This window comes from Ovis aries, chromosome 21, assembly GCF_016772045.2.
Source record: "Ovis aries strain OAR_USU_Benz2616 breed Rambouillet chromosome 21, ARS-UI_Ramb_v3.0, whole genome shotgun sequence".
Taxonomy (NCBI): Eukaryota; Metazoa; Chordata; class Mammalia; order Artiodactyla; family Bovidae; genus Ovis; species Ovis aries.
The window spans coordinates 38,768,092-38,788,374 of NC_056074.1; the positions used below are offsets into that span (position 1 = coordinate 38,768,092).

The 20,283-nt window shown below is 61.7% G+C and overlaps 2 protein-coding genes across 6 annotated transcripts in view; one reads left to right on the forward strand and one right to left on the reverse strand.

The window, feature by feature from the left end:
* Window positions 1–346: 346 nt before the first annotated feature.
* OTUB1 (OTU deubiquitinase, ubiquitin aldehyde binding 1) lies at window positions 347–8,137 on the forward strand. Its single transcript, XM_027959286.2, has 7 exons — window positions 347–425; window positions 2,593–2,654; window positions 2,902–3,000; window positions 7,004–7,122; window positions 7,289–7,373; window positions 7,484–7,678; window positions 7,787–8,137. The coding sequence occupies exons 1-7, from the start codon at window positions 368–370 to the stop codon at window positions 7,982–7,984; spliced, it is 816 nt and encodes a 271-aa protein (XP_027815087.1). The 5' UTR covers window positions 347–367; the 3' UTR covers window positions 7,985–8,137.
* An 850-nt stretch (window positions 8,138–8,987) lies between these two features.
* The window catches only part of MACROD1 (mono-ADP ribosylhydrolase 1), a 154,653-nt gene continuing 143,357 nt past the window's right edge, over window positions 8,988–20,283 (reverse strand). For 2 of the 5 annotated variants that reach the window (XM_042238337.2, XM_027959283.3), the window contains 6 exons: window positions 10,934–11,050; window positions 10,136–10,257; window positions 10,008–10,038; window positions 9,846–9,919; window positions 9,392–9,473; window positions 8,988–9,119 (listed from right to left, as the gene is read on the reverse strand). In XM_042238337.2, the coding sequence (XP_042094271.1) occupies window positions 9,082–9,119; window positions 9,392–9,473; window positions 9,846–9,919; window positions 10,008–10,038; window positions 10,136–10,257; window positions 10,934–11,050 (464 nt within the window). In that variant the 3' untranslated portion in view covers window positions 8,988–9,081. Of the gene's footprint in view, window positions 9,474–9,845; window positions 9,920–10,007; window positions 10,039–10,135; window positions 10,258–10,933; window positions 11,051–20,283 lie in introns of all 5 variants that reach the window. The other 3 variants (XM_027959284.3, XM_042238338.2, XM_060404077.1) reach the window with 3 other exon arrangements.

Sequence of the window (20,283 nt, forward strand, 5' to 3'; positions counted from 1 at the left end):
CAGCGGGAATTGCCTTCCGTGATTTGAATTTCATTTTCCTGCTTATCTCAATAATACAATCCGCGTTTCAAACTCTAGTGAAAAGAAAACTCAAGTGGCCCCAGGAAGCTCTTATCACCACCTGGCACATTGGGAGCCTGGAAAGATGGAACCGAGCAAGTGTGCGGGAGGAGGGCGGGCGGGGATTGCCCTCACTTCCCCGGCTTCCGCCGCCGCCGAACGAGACTGCGAGCCCCTCGGGTGACTACGCCCGAGGGGATCCCGTTGCTAGGGGCGTTACCAAGGAGGGGCCTCGAGGAGGGGCTGTCTTCCGGGGGGAGGCCGACTAGTAACCCGGAAGCGGTCGGCAGTGCGGCGCTGTTTAAAGATGGCGGCGGAGGAACCTCAGCAGCAGAAGCAGGAGCCGCTTGGCAGCGACTCCGAAGGTACCGACCAGGGGAGAGCCGCCCGGCCTGGGCTAGCGGGGGCGATGCCGGATGGCCGGTTCCCGAGGAAACCAGGGCTGGGGCGGCTGGCGGCGAAGCGAGCGGAGGGCCCCTTCCCCCGCGTCCGCCGCCTCCCCTCCCCCTCACAATGGAAGGAGCCGCCGCCGCGACCCCTGGCCGGCCGGGCGGCGGGAGAGAAAGCGGGCCGGCCTCCGGCCCGCGACTCTTCCCTGTCGCGCGCTCCTGGGGCGGGGCCTAGGCCGCTCCGCCCCTCCACCCCCCGCCCAGCCCCCTCCCCGCTGGGCGTCCGGCTCCCGGGTCCCGGCTCTCCCGCCCCGGACCTGGCAGTCAGGCCCGGGCCTAGTCCGGCCCCGTCTAGTCCGCCTCCTCCAGAGCGGCCCGAGCCCGGGAGGGCGTCGAATTACGCCGGGCTGCGGAGCACAAAGGACTGGGCGGGCCGCTGGGGATGCTGCGGGCCGCCCGGGGTTGTGAGCGGCCGTAGGTGTGTGCCCAGGAGGGCAGCGCCCTTCGTTTCCGGTAGAGTCCCCTCTCCTAGCCTCGCAGCCCCTTGCTTCCTGTCTCGGCATAGTTTCCTTAGACCCCTGAAGAGTTGGACCTCTCAAAACGGTCCCACCCTCTTCTTTTCACCCCTGAGTTAGACACTGGGGACTGAGGAGGTCACTAGGGTTGGGAGGGATGGCCCAGTTGCAGTGCAGTGTCGGGGGTGGGTGGAAGCCCAGCTGAGGCCCCGGCCTGCTCAAGATCAAAAGGATTGGCCTTAAAAGTCATTTAGCACACAGCTCCCTCTCTAACCGCACACTGAAAAACAGCTTTTGGGGACCTAGACCCTCCCCCCAATCCCCGAAGGGACTGGTTTAGGATCGTGTAAGTTAAGAAAGAACCAGAGCCAGGATTCAGGTCTCCTGGCTCCTCACCAGTGGCTGCTTGGCATGGGGCCCACAGGGTGGACCCGCCCAACTCAGTGATGAGTATTGAACTACACCTCTTAAGGTACCATCTCCTCAGGGCATCACAGTGAAGGGAGGAAGGTGGTGCTATCTGTCTCTATTCACAGCTGATGATGAGCCTCTGCAGTGAGGTGCCAGGGGAGTTATTGTGGCAAAGAGCCCAGGCTTTGCAATTAGACAAACCTGGGATTGACCACAGGTCTTCCTCGTCGCGACTTCGGGCAGGTGATTTCACCTGTCTGCGTTTTTGTTCTTTGTAAAATGGGCACCACTACGAATACCCAGGATGGCAGGTGGAGGAATGGTGTGACTGAGGAAAGCAAAGCGCTCATCTAGCCGAAGATGGTCTGCTTCCTCATCTGTCTTTCCTCAATAGACCTGGCTCAGGGGCCTTCCGGGCTGCTCGGAAGTGATGTTAGAGAGCAGGGGGAGAGGGCTTGTTCGAGCTGGAAGAGTGTACCCTGGGGGGCGATCACCTTGGCCTGCTTACTTTATTTTCCACCATTTATTTATACTTATTTGGCTGTGCCAGGTCTCAGTTATGGCATGTGGGATCTAGTTCCCAGACCAAGGATCAAACTCAGTGTAAGATCGGACCCCGGGGGGCCATGATGGGCCGCCCCTTCCCTCCCCCGTCGGCGGGGGAAGTCCCTAAGGAAGGGGCCTCCCAGATCCCGGGGACCAGTGACAGCACAGTTTGCCAGCTAAAGCTGCCCCACCTCCGCCACGTAGAAGGACGTATCAGCCCGTGACGCCTCGGCCCGGCAACCTATCCAAACCCCCATCCACTAACCTGGCCATCCCTCGCAGCGTGCATATATAAACAAACTTCTAACACGTTCTGGGCGGGTCCGGGAACCCCGCCCGGGAGCGCTTCGCCATTAAAGCCTGTTAGACACTCTTTTGGTGTCCTGGTCGTCTTTTACCTAACACCCAGGCCCCCTTGCATTGGGAGCTCGGAGCCTTAGCCACTGGACCTCCAGGGAAGTCCCTGGCCTCCTCCCTTTAAAGATGAGATAACTCATGCCCAGGAAATGGAAGGACTTTGCCAAGATCCCACAGTTGGGGTGGAGCAGGGCATGATGCATGCTTCCAGATTGCACGTCTGCTCTCCTGGCCCGTTCTTGTCCTCGGCCCAGCTTCCTGGAGTGGGGAGAGCCAGGGCCCACTGTAATACTTGGCCTTCTTCCTTTTTCCAGGTGTTAACTGTCTTGCTTATGATGAAGCCATCATGGCTCAGCAGGACCGAATTCAGCAAGAGGTGAGTGGCTGTGGCCAGTGGCCTTACTTTGGGGATACATTGGTTGGACTGAGGCCTACCGTTTGTCTTTACTGTGGAAGCTCCCTCCTCCCCAGGCTGAGCTGATACTAGATGCCTTTATGGGGAGAATGTGAGGTCCATGTGCCGCTGGGTGACTGGCCCAGCCACTCTCAGCTAGATGTTCGGGCTGACAGGTGTGGGTCACTCCATTTGCCTGTCAGAGTGTAATGGATTCCCCATCCCACAGATTGCTGTGCAGAACCCACTGGTCTCGGAGCGGCTGGAGCTCTCTGTCCTATACAAAGAATATGCTGAGGATGACAACATCTATCAACAGAAGATCAAGGTGGGAGCCTGGCCAGGGGACAGGAAGAGCCCTCGGGTGGGGGCAGGAGCCTGGCCACTTGATACCTGCGCTTGGCTGGGCCTGGCCTCAGAGGGGTGGACGGTTGGGGAGCCCTCTGGTCACTGGTTCACAGGTTGGCAGAGTCTGGAACCAAAAAGACTTTGATTCAGATCCTGACGCTGCCATGTGGCAGCTGTATCCTCAGCAGCTCCTTCGATGTCTCAGAGGTGTGGAGACCTCAGCTGTGAAATCGGGGTGATGAAAGCAAGGGTGCTTGTGAGGTTGCGGGAGACGATGCCTCGGGCCTGCTGCTGGCTGTGGGGAGCTGGTGGTCTCAGTGTTCATGGTGGGGCTGGTGGGCGGGGGCTGGCTAGTGGGGGAGGGTGCCAGCGGAGACACAGTCTTGCCCCCTGCTTCCGTGGAGAGGCAGGCAGCACTGGGGAGAGGGGCCCCTGGATCTTCATGTAAGGCCCTGCTGCCTCTCTTAGAAACTGAGGTAAGTCCCTTAACCACTCACTCCCTTCTCTCTGAGCTGGGGGTTTGCAGTGTGACTGTGTGTGTACACGGCGTCTCCTGGGCACAGCCCACCGCTGCTGCTGCTGAGTTACTGCAGTCGTGTCTGACTCTTTGCGACCCCATAGATGGCAGCCCACCAGGCTCCACCGTCCCTGGGATTCTCTAGGCAAGAACACTGGAGTTGGTTGCCATTTCCTTCTCCAGTGCATGAAAGTGAAAAGTGAAAGAGAAGTCGCTCAGTGGTGCCTGACTCTTAGCGACCCCATGGACCGCAGCCTATCAGGTTCCTCCTTCCATGGGATTTTCCAGGCAAGAGTACTGGATTAAGGTGCCAGTGCCTTCTCTGGGGCACAGCCTGAGGGTTTAGTAAATGCTACTCCTCCCCGCTCGCCCCCAAAATCAGAGCTGCTTAGAATCTTCCACCTGCAAGATTGGCCTTTGGGGTTAGCCATTTGAGGGGCGAGGCAGGTAACCCAGGTGACTGGAGGTGGCCAGGTCAGGTGGTGAACAGTGGCACTGCAGCCCGGCTCCGCCAGTAGCAGGTGGTGGAGCCTCATGGGGCGAATAGGAGCATCCGTGCCTGTCACTCCATCAGTGCTTCCGAGACCAGCCAGAAATCATTTTGTTGTAAAATCTCCAGACTCTTGAGAGTTGGCAGCTGATTGACATTTAAAGTGGGCCAGACAGCGCATGTGCAGGCCAGAGCCCGCTGCGTGTGGCCTGTGGGCCCCTCTGCCCCTGCTCAGGGTGCTCACGGTTTACCCTGGAGGCCTCTGGAGAGAAGAAGGCCCTGGCTCTGGGGCCCGACAGACCTGATGTGGAGTCCCGGCTTCCCCCCACTGTGTGACCTTGGGCAGCACACTGGCCTTCTTGGGGCCTCTGTTGGTCTGCCAGCTCTGCGTGGGGAGGCCTGTCTCGTGGGGTGGGCGTAAGGCTTGCAGGAGAAGACGGTGGCCAGGTGTGGAGCCCAGCGCCTGGGAGGCGGTGGGTCCCTCCTCTTCTCCGTGTGGTGGGCTGGCGGGGCTCAGGCCTGCCTGTCACACACGGCCACCCCAGGAAGGCGGACAGGCCACGCCTCTCGGGTTCTTCTCGAGTCAGTCGGCAGATGGTCAAGTGTCAGCTGTGTGCTGTCTGGACAGGAGGCCTGCCCCGGCACCTGACACCCCACCGGGGCTGGGCCTGAGCCCCTCTTAGCCTCCTGGGAGGAGCCCAAGTGCAGACAGCAGGGCCCTGGCTCCTGTGTGCCCTGGCTCCTCTGTGAAGTGGGCCTCTGGGGAACATGTGGGAGGATAATGGGCCTGGCACAGGGTAAGTGCTCAGAACAGTTCTGGTCGCGGCAGGGATTTGGGCTCTTTGTACACATTTTGTCCCATTTTGACACTTACGAGCACACACGGGGCCAGGCAGTTTTAGGCTCTGGAGATAGTGAGGACCACAGCTGCCAAGTCACCATGGCGGTTCAGAGTGGAAAGACAGCCGTTAAGGCAACTCACACGTATGGCAGAGGTGGTGAGTGCTGTGGAGAAAAGTCAAAAGTGAAGCTGGCCGAGGAGATGTGGGGCAGGGATTTGCAGGTTGACCCAGGGTGGTGTCTGATGAACTGAAAGAGGCCAGTGAGCAAGGCGGGGGGGGGGGGGGGGGGGGCATCTGGGCGGAGCCGGGGGGCGGCCGGTGTGGCGGGAGCAGAGTGGATGGGAGACGCTGGGCTTGGAGCCGAGAAGGGATTCGGAGGGAGCCGCGTTTACTGGGTTTCTGTGGTTGCTGGTGCCATGGTGGGGAGAGACTGGGCAGTGAGTGAGGTGCGGGCAGGGAGACTGTGTGGAAGCCTTTGCGATGAAACCGGCTCTAGATGGAGCTGGACGGGGCAGCGGCACAGCCCACGTGAGGAGAGACGGACGCAGGCAGAGTGGCAGGGTCTGCCCTGGGTGGCTGGGGGCATTGAGGGCGGAGTCCGCACGGCTGGGAGGGTTGCAGCTGAAAGGTGGGGAGCTGAGGAAAGGCAGGAAAGGCCAGAGGTCAGAAGCCGCCTGTTGGCTGGGCAGTTCAGAGGTGGTGCAGCCCAGGCAGTTGAGTGGAGGGGGAAGACGTGGGTGGATGAAGAATTACGTTTAAATCCCAGGAGGTCAGGAGACAGCTGACGCCGGGCTGCCCCAGGCCTGAACAGCTTGTGCTGCTCACGCAGCAGGGGCTGTGGATGGTCCCTGGCGAGACTGTCTTCTGGCAGGGGACACATGGGTCTTAAAGGAGGGGTGTGTGGTTGGGTGGCAGCTGTGACCACTACAGGTAGGTGAGGAGGGGCAGCGGTGAGGGCATGGAGAGGGTGGGGGAGGAGCGAAGAAGGGGGTTTGCGTCACCACACCTGCGGTGCAGGGGGACGCTGCTCGGCAACGGTCTAGCGGGAGTGGGTTTGACCCTTGGACTTAGGAGGGCATCTGTGACCTTCACTAGAGAAGAAGCCGGCTGGGCTTGCGTTCCCAGCAGAAAAGAAATGGAGACAGTGGCACAGGCAGCTTCAGGAGCAGTGCTGCCCTGCGGGAGAGCAGAGAGGTGGGGAGGTGGCTGCGAGGGAATTCATGGGGAGCAGAGCATTTGTTTATAGGCGGTGGGGCCAGTGGGTCTGGAGAGAGAAGCTGATGCTGGGGAGCCGGGGGGGCAGACTTCAGGAACAGTGTCCTGAGTCCAAGGCAACATGGCTCTGGGAGCAGCCTCGGACCTTCCAGGGATGGAGAGTGAGGCCCCGGGGGGGTAGGGTGCCGTGGGGATGACAGCTTCTTAGTGGAAGTCCTCAGGAAGCACGGTCATCGGGAAGATGACTGGCTGGGGGCTTAACATATGGGGAGAAGGCATGAAATAGGCGTCAGGAGGAAGGGGAGGGTGCTCAGGCCCGGGGAGTGAGGCCAGGTTGCCGGACAGCACCAAGGGCCAGCCCCCGACTCCTGAGGGGAGATTGAACAGACAGGAGGAACTCCATTGAGCTGGGGAGGAAACTGGGAAAGAGTGAACCAGTACCCGTGAGCGGGCAGGGCAGGGATTAGATGGAGGTGAGGGGGGCTGTTTCCCACCCCAGGACTGTGCAGTGCAGTGGGGGCCCCCAGCGCGGCGCTGCGCCATGTACACTCACTTGTTTGCCCTGGATCTCTCAAGAGTTTGAAAGGCTATTCACTGGAAAAGCTGCTTCCGTCAAGGACCCATTCAGTTGCCTGGTTTTATGAAACAACAGCCCTTTAGGCCCAGCAGCATGGCATGCCTAGCGGCTGATGACCACTTTGGTTGGTGACCGATGCAACCAGTGTGTCTATAATTCATGTTCCTGAGGCTCTGGGGCTCCCAGCAGCGGGTTGCCAAATGACCCCCGTTATCAGAGTCAGCAGCCAAGGATGGCAGGAGGCTGTTGTGGTGACCTCTGTTGGGGGCATTTCCTGGGCCTGCCCTGGTTTCCGCCTGATGTTGATGGGCACGTGGTGGGGTGGGGGCTGCCTCTCCGCAGGACCTCCACAAAAAGTACTCATACATCCGCAAGACCAGGCCTGATGGAAACTGCTTCTATCGTGCTTTCGGATTCTCCCACTTGGAGGCGTTGCTGGACGACAGCAAGGAATTGCAGCGGTGAGGAGGCGCGGGGGAGGTTCCGTGAAGGGCGCGTGGGCTCCCTCCTCCCTGTTGGTGGCTGGGAGGTGCGGTTCCCCTTGAGGCCCAGTGATGGCCTGGGCCCTGCTGGGCCGGGTCTGCCGGCCTAGGAGCCCGTGGCGCCCTCTCCCCCACCCGTCCACAGGTTCAAGGCTGTGTCTGCCAAGAGCAAAGAGGACCTGGTGTCCCAGGGCTTCACTGAGTTCACAATTGAGGATTTCCACAACACGGTGAGGCCAGCTGCCCTGCCGCGGGGTCGGCCAGGGTGGCAGGTGGTGGCCTGGCAGTGGCAGGGATGACCTGTCTCCCCTGTCTCGCCCTGTGTCCCCCTCGGGTGCAGTTCATGGACCTGATCGAGCAGGTGGAGAAGCGGACCCCCGTGGCCGACCTGCTGGCCTCTTTCAACGACCAGAGCACCTCGGACTACCTGGTGGTCTACCTGCGGCTGCTCACCTCGGGCTACCTGCAGCGCGAGAGCAAGTTTTTCGAGCACTTCATCGAGGGCGGGCGGACCGTCAAGGAGTTCTGCCAGCAGGTGCTGCCCCTCCCCGCTCCTCAGCCGTGGGCCCCTTTTCCCTCGAGCCCCGGGGAGGGCCCAGGTGGTGGGGCCCCCGAGCGCCCCCTGAGCCGCGCTGTGCCGCAGGAGGTGGAGCCCATGTGCAAGGAGAGCGACCACATCCACATCATCGCGCTGGCCCAGGCGCTCAGCGTCTCCATCCAGGTGGAGTACATGGACCGCGGCGAGGGCGGCACCACCAACCCCCACGTCTTCCCCGAGGGCTCTGAGCCCAAGGTCTACCTGCTCTACCGGCCCGGACACTACGACATTCTCTACAAATAGGGCTGCCGGCCGCTGCCACACCGCCCGCCCCTCCGCCAGGCGCTAGACGTGTACAGAGGTTTTCTTGTGGTTGTAAATGGTCATACTTCACTCCCCCACCCCTTCCCTGTCACACGACCCCCCGTGTTTTATTAAAGGGGACGCTGGTGGTGAGCCGCGTGTGTGCGTGTCCCTGCTCGGCTGCTGCCCACCTGGCTGCTCTGTGTCTGGCTGCCCCCCTTCCCCTCAGGTGGGTTCCTCTCGGCCTTTCACCTGTCCACCCCCAAACCTCCCCGCCAGGAGAAGTTTTGAGGGGTCTGGGCCTCTCAGGGACCCTTCCTGGTTATGGGGGTTCTGCTTCCTTTCCTTCAGGCCGCCATCCCTTCCCTGTTTAGCTGGCCAGGGCTTTCCCTGGGGACCCAGGAGCACAGAAGCTTCTAGCTGCTCCCTCCTGGGCCCTGCCCCCACCCTGCTGTCCTGGCCGGAGCCCCCTCCCCCTGCCTTCGGTCAGGGCTCTGCGTGGTGGAGTCCTGGGTGGAGAGGGACCACGTGGTGCTGCAGCCTGGCTCAGGGCAGGCGGAGGTGCGGGGGGGCCCCAGGGCGCCCCAGCCAGTGCCAGCCAGGCGGGGGAGGGGCAGTCCCCCAGCCTGTGCGTGGTCCCGTCCCCAGGCCCAGCCTCCGGTGGAGCGGGGCGCTCCAGGCCCCCGTCCTCCCGCTCTGCTCCCCTCGGCCCCCTGCCTGTGCCTGCTTTGCACCCCACTGCTGCACTACCTTCCTTCCTGCCTTCACCCCGTTTCTCACCCCCGCCCCCTCCCCGGCACATGTCGGGTCTCAGCCCCCAGGCTGTGAGCTTCTTGGGGGCAGGCCCTCAATAAACGTGACGCGCTGCTGCCCACCTCTGCTGTCAACCTCGTGCCTCCCCCTGCCTGGTTCACCGAGAGCTCTCGCCAGCCCCTGATGCCAAAGCGGCTGTCCGCACCTGGGCTCCCTCCCTCACCCCCAGCAGAGCTGGGACAGTCGGAGCTGCAGCAGTAGTCTTTATTAGGCTCCTGACGGGGCAGGGGGTGTAGGGAAAGAATAGGGTGGCCCCGCCAGGCCCCACTGCAGGCTTCGGAGACTTAGAGCTGGGAGCGTGGTCCGGCAGGCCCAGGGGAGTCTGCAGGCAAAGACGAGAGGTCAGAGCAGTGGCCCATGGGCTGCCCCGGCCTCCCAGGCTGCCTCCCTGGCTTCCTTCCCTGCGTGGGGGTGAGCAGGTGTTAGTGGGCATGAGGTTAGTGGGCAGCCACACAAAGGGCCAGGCCCTGCTTACCAGTCCTGGTCAGGGTGGGCAGCATCACGCTGGAAGGCAGAGGACAGTGAGAGCCTGTCCTGGGTGGACGGGGCGGGACAGGGGCTGGTGGGGGCATGGTGGGGGCAGGAGGCACCTACCAACCGGGAAGTAGTGGGGGAGGCGATCTCGGTAGATGTTCTCATCCTTCTCCAGGAACACGCAGATGATCAGCCGGTCCACCTGCATCAGGGCCTGCTGAGCCTGGGCGGCAGCGGTTGGCTCCCCGGCTCCTGGGCCTTAACCACCACCCTCGCAGCTGTGGGGTTTCCCCTGCCCTGTCCTTGGGGCATACTTCAATCTGGGTTTAGAGCTCGGGCTACAGAAGGGGCTCGTGGTGTGATGTGCACCCCGCTATCCCCTTCTTGAAGCGCCTTGTGCCCTGGCCGTAGAGGAGGAAAACAGGCCCCGAGTAAAAGAGAACGCAGAAAGCGCGAGGCTAGAGCCCTGAGTGCCCGGCACTCTGCACACTCCTTGGAGATGACGGGTGGTGCTGGTCACATGCGCCCCGCCGCCCACCTCCATCCGCTCCCTTCGGCCGGACCCAGGCCTCACCTTGTCCTTGTGTTGCTCCAGCCACTCGCGCAAAGTGGTCAGCACTACCTCGGCCGCCGCCTCGTTGGGGTAGCCTGCAGACCAGACCGCAGGCCCCAGTGAGTCTCGAGCTCCGCCCCTCGCCGTTCTGCCCCGCCCATCTGCGCCCTTCCTCTCACTCACCGAACACTCCAGTGGAGATGCAGGGGAACGCCTAGGAATGAGGGGTAGTGAGAAGGGACTGGGGACAGCGTCACTCTTCACTCCGCCTCCCGCCAGGCCGCCCCCTACCCCGCCCCGCCGCCCCTCACCGCCGAGCGGAGCCGGTGCTCCAGCAGCAGGTCGAGGCTGCTCAGGTAGCAGCTGCGGAGCTCGGCAGCCTGGCTGGCGCTCGGCTCTCCGTGGGCGATGGGTCCCACCGTGTGGATGACATCTGTGGGAGGGGGTGAGGTCAGACCGGCCGGAGCTCCCGGCGGTCTTCGGCTTTCCCTTCTGCCGGCCTGGGCCCTGGTGGTGGTTTAGTCGCTAAGTCGTGTCCGACTCTGTGACCCCATGGACTGTAGCCCGCCAGGCTCCTCTGTGCATGGGATTCTCCAGGCAAGAAGACTGGGGTGGGTTGCCATTTCCTTCTCCAGGGGATCTTCCCAACCCAGGGATCGAACCCAGATCTCCCGCATTGCCGGCGCATTCTTTACCAGCTGAGCCACCAGGGAAGCCCCTGGGCCCTGGAGGGGACAGGAAACAAGCACCCTCCTGCCCAAATTCTGATCTTCCCCGGGTAAGGACCCCACCCATAATTCACACCTGCACAGACAGGCCAGCCTACGCAGGCCCCCACCCCACATCTGTCTGGACCAGGCTGAAACAATGGCCGTTGTTGCCTCCTTAGCTATTCCCCTCACTCCGTCCTTGCCGCGCCCAGCCTCTGCGCATGCCCTCCGCCCACCTGCTTCCTGGGATCTGAGAGGAGGGGCCAGGTCCTGGCACTTAAGTGCCCCCGGAGGAGGCCTCCAGCAGTTCTGTCGGGGGTGCACCCCTAATCCCGAATTACACTAATTACGCAAGGCGCCCCGTCTGCACCCCACGGGGTGGGGGTGTCGGGGACTCACACTTGGCCGGCAGCCTATAGCCACAGGTGATCTTGGCCTTGCCGGTCTCGCAGTTCTGCAGGGTCCGGCACTCGTCGGTGAGCAGGGGTCCGGCGGCCCGGTGGATGCAGCCGTCCACTGCAGGGAACCGGGCAGTGAGTGGTGGGGCTCCCAGCCACCCGCTGAGTCCGTTTTACAGAGAAGGCCGAGGCCCACGGAGGGAAGACTCCAATCCCTGGGCTGTGCCGGGACTCACCCGGCCCCGAGCCTTTCTCCCGCGGCCTCCAGATGGTCCCTCACCCCTCCACCCTCTTCCGGCACCCCCAGTCCCACTCGTTTCACAGCTGGGAAAACCGAGGCGTAGACGGGGGCCAGAGCGGGCCGCAGCGGGAGCCGGCGCAGACCCGCCGGCAGGGGGCGCGACCCGTCCACCCTGCTCTTTCCTGGGCGCCCGTTAGGGGCGCAGGCGGGGCTGGGGTCTCCCGGGTCAGAGGCGGTGCCGGGACTCGGGAGGCGGGTCCGAGCGACAGGATCCGCAGCCAGAGCCGGACAAGGGGGAAAATCCGCCCTCCCGGCCGCGGGGCCCGCTGCCGGTCGCCACCTTCGCGGGAGAAGCCTGGGATCCGAACGCCGACCTCCGAAGGCGAGGCCCTCTCGGACCCGCTTTACAAACTCTTGGTGGTGGTTTAGTCGCTAAGTCATGACTGACTCTTGCTACCCCATGGACTGTGGCCCGCCAGGCTCCTCTGTCCATGGGATTCTCTAGGCAAGAAGGCTGGGAAGTGAAAGTCGCTCAGTCGTGTCTGACTCTTTGCGACCGCACGGACTGCACAGCTGAGCCACAGGGGAAGTCCAAGAATACTGGGGTGGGTAGCCTATTCCTTCTCCAGGGGATCTTCCCGACCCAGGAATCCAACCGGGGTCTTCTGCATTGCAGGTGGATTCTTTTCCAACTGAGCTATCAGGGAAGACTACTGGAGTGGGTTGCCATTTACAAACTCTTAAGACGGTGGCTCAGAGGGTAAGGCATCTGCCCGCAATGCGGGAGGCCTGGGTTCAATCCCTGGGTCGGGAAGATCCCCTGGCGAAGGAAATGGCAACCCACTCCGGTACTCTTGCCTGGAAAATCCCATGGACGGAGGAGCCTGGTAGCCACCGTCCATAGGGTCGCAAAGAGTCGGACACGACTGAGTGACTTCACTCACTCAGTCACTCAAGACTCACTTTACAGACTCGGACACTGAAGCCACCTAGATTGAGGCTGATCCCACGGGGGCCTTGAGCTAGGTCTTCCAGCTCCTTCCTGCACCGCGCGGGAGGGTGGTCCGGGCCGCGCAGGTGTCTCCAGGCGTGCACCCAAGCTCGTTAACAAGTCGCCTCGTTAGTGCATCCGGCTTAATTGGGGCCGGGCCTGGGCTTGTTTATCCGAGGGCGGCTCTAGGGCCTCACCAGCGACCCTGGGGACTCGGATCCAGATAAACAAGTCGTCGTGGGCGCGGCGGGAGGCGTGGAAGAGACGGTTCTTCTCCCTGACCTCCCCCCGCATTGGCTGCAGGGCCTTGGCAAGCCCTTTCCCCTTTCCCAGAGCGCACTCTGCCTCATCAGAAATACTGGGGCAGTGACCACTCCCCGCCCCCACTCCCCGGGAGAGTATCACCCACCTCCGGCAGGTCTCCAGCTCCAGCTGCACCTAGGCCTGTGCCAGGGGCTTCTTGGACACTGAGCTCAATGCTCTGCAGCAGGAAGTACTACCATTTCCCCATTTCACAGACCTCAAACTGAAGGCCTAGTTGCTTCATTACAGCCTCACCCTCAAAATCTGCACTCAGGACCAGGGCCGCAGCTGAACCAGGCCCGTGGCTTCTGTTTTCTTTTGTGCCTGTGAGGCCAATTAAGCCTAATGCTGAGACTTCACCCAGAGATGGTACCAGGTGATTTCCCGAGCATCCTAGGAGCTGGGGTGGGGGCGAGGGGTAGAGGAACTGGGGGATCCCCGGGAGGGAATCTGGGACTGGGTCCCCTGCCATCCCCTCTCATGGGCAGGGCTGAGGGCAGCTGCAGCCCATGGGAGGGGGCGGAGGGTGGGTGCTGTGGCACAGTGGGCGTACATCGTCTACTTGTGGTGTGTCTGTTCTGGGGGCGGGGGGTACCACAGAGCCACCCAGTGCCATGCGCAACAGCGGGGGCTGTGGAGCTGGGCAACCTGGGTTCAAACTCTGCCAGTCACAGATGTGTGATCCAGGGCAGTTAACCTCCCTGGACCTCAACTGCCCCATCCGTAAAATGGATAATACGACTACCCACTTCATAGGAATATTGGCAGGATTAAATTAATTCCTGTAATGTGCTTAAGCCAGTGCCTGGCATGAGTGAAGGCGACTTGAGTATTGGCTGTTACTAGGACACTGAGGCTGTATGGGCCTGTACCTGACCCGTGTACACCGGGAGTGCGGTGGGAGGCGGCGTCCAGGGCATACGGGGTGAGCACGGGAACTCCCGGCCCTGCCACCGTGGTCTCAGCCACTTGGCAGCAAGTTGCCTGCCATCTCCCAGTGCTGTCCACCCTGCTGGTGACCTCGGCCCGCAGTGGGGGGCCGTGCGGAAGTGGAGCTCAGCGAGATCTGTTGCAGGGACTTAATGTTTCCTGCAGAAGTGGACAGGCCTGCAGCCAGGCCTTTGGTGCTGACCTGGGGGCATGAGGTGGGAGGAGGCGGGAGGAACTGGCGCTGACAGAGCCCTTGGACTGGAGTCCCTCTACCCCCCGCAGCATCCAGAACAGGGCCGGGCCATATGACTCCCATGACAGCGCCCAGCGAGGCGTTCACCCAGAGCAGAGATGAGGGTCAGGCTCGAGGTTCCCCCCTTGCCCACCATCCCCCCAAGCCAGAGCCAGCCTGGCCCCCTTCTGTCCCCCTTTCCCAACCACAGGGCAGGGCTGTGGCTCTCCCGTCCGAGGAGGCCCCCAGCCCCACTGGCCTTAGCTACAGGGCAAAGGACTGCCCCTTCTCACGCCTCCCACCATGACCTGCCCCTCCCCTGGCTCCGACCCCCAGGCCCTGCCCTGGCTATTAGGTAGGGCTAAGCTGAGCCCTGGAGACCGGAAGCAGGAGGCTTCTGGGGGTCCCATCCCTTCCTCCCCACCTGACTATCATTGGCTGTTATTAGGACAGTGGGGCAGCTGGGCCTTGGGCCTGCCTGGTAGGGGGGTGTCCCCAGTTCATACCAACTGACCCTCAGAACCCTTCCTGGCGCCCTCAGGCACATTCCCCCAAACCTCCTACTTGACCCTGCCCTACTTCAAGACAGCAGAAACCCTGGGGTCTCTGCTGCAGAGCCTGAGCCCATGTGGGCGATAGGGCCTCCCTTGGGGGCCTCTCCACCAGTCTGGGTGGAGCCCTTCCCCTGCGAGGAGACGGCCCTGAGGCCCGCGCCGCCTCCCTCTGCAGCCTCCTCCTCGCTCCTCCAGTTTAAGCGCCCAGATTTTTATTGCTGTTCTTCTTCAGTCACTAAGTCGTGTCTGACTCTTTCATGACCCCATGGACTACGGCCCACCAGGCTCCTCTGTCCCTGGGAATTTCCAGGCAAGAAGACTGGAGTGGTTGCCATCTCCTCTTCCAGGGGATCTTCCCGACCCAGGAATCAGACCTGCATCTCCTGCACTGACAGGCAGACTCTTTACTACGGAGCCGCCAGGGAAGCCCCAGCTCCCAGACACGGCTCCTTAATTTCAGCCTCTTAGTGAGCAAGGCGCTGAGCCGTATACATCCACCGTCACATTTGATCCTCACAGCCTGGCTGTGCTATTGCTTTTCTTGCTTTAGCAAAGAAGACACAGAGGCGCAGAGAGGGTGAGAAACTTGCCCAAGGTCACACAGCTGGGCAGCTCTACTTCCTCGAGAGCCACGGCAGGACCCGTCCCCACTGTTCCTACCCTGAGCTGCCCTTCCACGCTGGCTGGCTGCTGTGTGCCCTCCTCACTCAAACACTTCAGGAAGGTGTCCTGCCTGCAGCTGCTGTCTCCACCAGCCCCCAGCAGCCTGGCTCCTGGCCCCTCCCCACCTCTGCCCATCCCTCTCCCAACAGAGGGGCTGCTCAGAGGACCTCTGGTTGCTGGGCGGTCTGGGGGCTCTCCCCTTGCAGACCGTTCAGCTGCACCCACAGGCTGACTGCTGGCTGTCTGCATCCAGCCCAGCAGGGAGGCTTAGGAGACCTGCTCTCTTCATCCTCCTGCCTCCCTGATCTCTTCTGCCTCCTTCCCCATCTCCTCAGACGCTGCTGTCCGCAGACCCCGTCTGTCTCTTTTCTGTTCCAGCCCTGACTCTCCACCCAGGTCCAGGTACATCCCCCAGAGAAGGCCTGTCACCCCTGCCTGGAAGCCCACCCCAGCCTCCTGCCATTGTTGTGGCCTCCACAGCCCTGTTCTCAGCCTTCAGGAGCATCAGCTCAGACTCAGGGCCTTCCTAGCAAGGCCGGGGCCGGCAGGGCATCCAAAGAGGGCAGGGGCTGGAGCCGGGCCTCGGTGGAGCCAGCGGCGGCGAAGTAGGCAGGCTCCCGTGGGGGCCATTTGCCAAGGCGCTTAGGATATGTTGGCTGCTATTTAGGGTGCTGTAATATTCATGAAGGGAAGATTAGATATTTAAATTTATTCAGCAATAAATGCATCTCAGTGGGGGAGCATTCCTCATTCTAAACAAACAAGCAAGCAGGGGCTAATTAATTATTTACAGGAACACAAGGAAGGCTGTGGCCTGGGGGAGAGGAGGGCAGCTGTGCCCTGAGAGAGGACAGGGGACCCTGGCTAGCCCTGGGCCTGCCCCTCCGTTTCCCCTCTCTTCTCCTCCCGCCTCCACATCCCGTGGGTCTGGCCCCCTGCTCGCCTCTTTCTGGCATTTCTCTTCCCAGAAATCTTGCCCGCAAGCTTGTTGGCAGCTTTGGGCCAGTCACTTAACCTCTCCGAGCCTCAGAAAATTTGGGGGGAGGTCAGGTTTGTGGCGAGGTGGCCAGAGGAAGGGAGGCTCAGGGCCAGGATGATTTAGTGACGCGTCTGAGGTCTCAGTTACAGGATAGCAGATGCTCCGAGCTGCGCTGGCCCCCACCTTTCCCCAGCAGGGATGAGGCTCACAGGGGCGGAGCTGCTCTCAGCAGCTGTGGGTGGTGAGGTCTTGTCTGGGCAGCCCTCCGCCCTGCCCTGCCCTGCCCTGCCCTGCCCTGCCCTGCCCTGCCCTGCCCGGGGCTCCTGTGGGCCCCCCGTGCCTTCCCAGGTGCCGAGTGTCAGAGCCTCTGAGATGAGCTCACTGGGGCTGTGTGGCTCAGGAGCAGACCCGGCCCTGGGAGACCCAAGGCCTCCTCCCCCAGCTCTCCCACCCCACTGCCGGTCATTTCACCTCTTTGCTCAGCTTCACCTGTACAAGGCAACAGCGCCTCCCACTGCGTTTGGCCTGAGGGTTCAGTGCGAGACGGTACCAAAGTGTTATCACCTGTCGTCCCATTTTATAGACGAGGAGACCGAGGCACAGCCACGGACTCCATAGGCAAAAGACGCCTCTGTCCCAAATGCTCTTGGGGCCCCTTCGCCCAAGGGACAGGACACACTGCTAGTGGAGATGTCTCCCAGAAAGCCCTGGCAGGGAGAGGGCTGCAGAGGCAGAGGAGTGAGCTTGAGGCCCGAGGGGCCAGGGGAGGGGTGTACCTCTCAAGCCCTGGAAGGCACCTGGGGGTGAGCCCTCTCCATCACTTCCCATTTAGACGGCTCACCTTATAGATCCTGCCCACTCTGACCAGGCAGGTGTAGCCCATCCCAGCCCCTGCACAAACGCCCACCGCCTGGGCTGAAAGGAGCCAGAAGCCTGAGTCTCTGCGCCCCAGGCCCCTGACCTGCAGAGCGCAGGCCTAGCCATAAGTTCTGGCCAAGTGACTCAGCCGGCGGCCTCAGGCCCCCTTCTCTCCAGTCCTCCCTACTCTCTTCCTCTCTGGCCTCCGTTTTCCTCACAGGTTGAGACTTGGGAGCCTCGACTTCACGTGATCCCTGTGGCCAAAACTGCCTCGGCTTCTGCCCACACCCTCCCAGTCACTCATTCACTCAACAGACGCGTCCCAGCCCCGGCTTGGGCTCAGCCCACTGTCGGGGGAAGCAGAGCCCACCCTCGCCAGGCCTCACCCTCGAGATGCCAAGGTGGGTGGGTACCCCCGGGAGAAGACGGATGGACGACAGCTCGGCGATGTGATCTGAAATTCATTATGGGGTGAGATCAGCTCCTTAAATGGGGATTTGAAAACATTAGGGCTTCATTATGTACACAACAGCAGCACCTCATTCATCATGCAAAAATCACTCCCGTTATTAAAAATCCCCGTGGCAGCTGCAGGCAGGGGCTTGGCAGCATCTTGCCCACAGGGTGGGGCGGGGCACGGGCTCCACCATTCTCTCTGCCCCTCAGGGAGGGTGGGCTGAGGGATGGGGGTGGGGAATGCGGTTCAGCTCAAGCGACTTGGTGCCTCAGTTTTCTCATCTGCAAAATGGAGATGCTAAGGGTACGTATGTCCCAGGATGCTGTGACGGGTACGCGAGAGCCTGCGGGGAGAGCTCAGCCAGGCCCAGCATCCACACGGGGAGCGCTGATAGCACCTCAGTCCTGCTCCTCAGCTGGGGCCTGTACTTGAGGAGACCGTGTCCCCCTCCTGCTCACGAAACCTCTCGTGGCTCCCATGAGTCCATGAAATAAAAGCATCAACGCCGAGCAGCGCTGGGGCTCCCTCTAGCCTCCACCTTAGATGACAGCCGGCCTCTGCTTGCTGCAACCTCCCACCTCCGGTGCATTGGACAGGAGGAGGTGGGCCCACCACGCCCGGTGCAAAGGAGGCGAAGCTCTCACATCACCACCCCCGTGAAACAGCTGAAGGAAACACTCCAGAGCAGCAAGGGAGCCGGGAGGGGGAGGCTTTCAGGTTGGTTTCAGGTTGGGAAGGTGCCTCCAAGGAGGTGGCATCTGAGCAGAGCTCTGAGTGATAGGCTTTGGGGGGAGGTCGGAGGAGGAGGGGTCCAAGCAGAGGGCTCAGCAGGGTGACAGGGAGAGAGGTGGGAGGGGTGAGCTGTGCCCCCGAGAGCCACTGCAGTGGGAAGGTTCCAGCAAGGGAGGGGTGTGGTCGAGATGGCCTCTGCTGTGCCTGCGGCCAGGAATGCCCTTCCCTTCTGCGCCCAGCAGAGCCCCCTGCCCCAGACAGCTTCTGGTTACACCTGCCAAGTTCACCCACTGGCCCTGGCCTGGCACAGAGCCGTGCTCAAGCATGGCTGGGACCTGGTGGTGGCCCACTGGCTAAGACTCCAAGCTCCAAGTGCAGGGGGCCCAGGTTCAGTCCCTGGTCAGGGAACTAGAGGCCACATGCTACAGCAAAAAACGGAAGGTCCCCTGTACCGCAACCAAGACCCAGTGCAGCTGAGTAAATAAACAATTATAAAAAAGAAAAGACGGGCTGGTCGGACCTCACCCAGCCTGGCCTGGAGAGGGTCTGCCCGCTGTGCCAGGCCCCAGCCGGTCGGAGCAGAGCAGGGAGCAATCACGGATTAGCAGTGCGGGGTGATGGGAGATAGGGCCAGGCCCGGGGTGCGCGGGATGGCAAGCGAAGCCAGGCGGAAGCCGAGGCCTGAATCCTGAGAGGCCTTGTTAATCCTCCCGGGCATGCCAGTCTACAGACAAAGGAAGGCAAGCGAGTGAGCAGGCGCGAAGGAGAGATGGCACGTGCCAGGGGGGAGAGATGGAGAGGAAACTAGAGTGAGACGTCAAGAGACGGACCGAGGGGGACCGAGGGGGACTCAGAGACAGAAGGACGGTAGCGGGTGCCCACGTGGAGGAAAGGGTGGGCCCTGGTGCTGGGTTCTGACTGTGCCACGACAGCTGGGCTGAGGGCACATGCCCCCGGGCATCAGCAGGCCTGCACTGGGCACCTGCTTTTTGCTGGGAGGCGGAGAGACAGACACTTGTGCTCACCCCTGAGTGCGGGGCGTCTGATGGGGGGCTACTGCTGCTGCTAAGTCACTTCAGTCGTATCCGACTTTGTGCGACCCCATAGATGGCAGCCCACCAGGCTCCCCCGTCCCTGGGATTCTCCAGGCAAGAACACTGGAGTGGGTTGCCATTTCCTTCTCCAATGCATGAAAGTGAAAAGTGAAAGGGAAGTGACTGAGAGTTGGACACGACTCAGTGACTTCACTGATGGGGGGCAGTTGATACTTAATCACACAAACACGAGTCGGATTTCCAAGAGGGACAGGGTCTGCCGTTTCCCAGTGCTGGCAGGCCCCTTGGTGGACAGAGAGACAGAGCAGTGAGTGAGGAGTGAGTGTGAGTGTGTGTGTGTGTGTGTGTGTGTGTGTGTCTCTGTGTGTGTTGGGGGACTGCTTGTTGGAGGGGCTGTCCTGACATGGAGATAACTAGGTGGGAAGGTGTGGTGGGAGGGCAGAGGAGTCCCCGAGCCTGGGAACAGCATGTGCAAAGGCCCTGTGCCTGGAGAGGGCTATGCCAGGAGCCAAGCCTTGCTGGCTTCTCCCTGGTGTGAGATGCCTGAGGCCCAGCAGTGCAAGGGACATGGACACGGACTTGCGGGCTGGGCCCGGGAACAGGGCTGTGCAGAGCCATCGGGCGGGAGGGCAGGGCGGCTGCACCCTCACACGCCTGCCGGTGCTGGGGCGCCGGCTGACCTCTGGAAGTGAGGGCCCTTGGCAGGGGCTGTGTGTGTGGACGAAGCTCCAACCCGCCCTGCGCCCATCCTTGGGCCGGCCCTCGGGGCCCCAGCCAGGCGGACGCAGAGATGGTGCTGCAAGCGGAGGAAGGCGGCCCTGAATTAATCTGTCACTAAAGCTTGGCCGTGGCAGGCGCAGTCATGATTTAGATGAATAATTGAAACGCTCCGATACATTTATCATCCCTTTAGTGCGAAAGTGGCAGAGAAAGACGAGGGGTAATTGAAAAAGAGCGCACAAATCTCCACGAGAAAGCCGGCTCCTTATCGCCGAGTAAACATTTCAGTCCTAATAAACAGGAGAGACACGCGTCAGGGCCCTGTCGATTCCGGTCCTGATTTAGGGCCCGCCTCCCTTCTTACCATACAATAGCAGAGTAGTTGTTTTTTTTTTTAATTTTTATCGAGCCAGTAAAAGGCTGTCCAGGAAGGAGGCAGGAGCACGAGTGGGCCAGGCAGCCCCCACTGCAGACGCTGGGTCCTCTGCATGGTGGGCCCCTCCGCCTGGTGGGCCCCTCCGTCCCTCTGTACCTGATGAACTCCTATGCAGCCTTGGGGCCCAAGTCAAATGCCCTCTCTCTGTTGGAAGACTTCTACCAAAGTGAGCCTCTTTGAGGGCAGAGTCAAGTCCCGAG

What these genes read in the sequence shown, in the direction of transcription:
- OTUB1 (XM_027959286.2), top strand. Translation starts at nt 368, where the DNA reads ATGGCGGCGGAGGAACCTCAGCAGCAGAAGCAGGAGCCGCTTGGCAGC. An exon ending in GACAGCAAGGAATTGCAGCG is followed by an intron (nt 7,123 to 7,288) that starts GTGAGGAGGCGC and finishes ACCCGTCCACAG; the next exon opens with GTTCAAGGCTGTGTCTGCCA. An exon ending in TTGAGGATTTCCACAACACG is followed by an intron (nt 7,374 to 7,483) that starts GTGAGGCCAGCT and finishes CCTCGGGTGCAG; the next exon opens with TTCATGGACCTGATCGAGCA.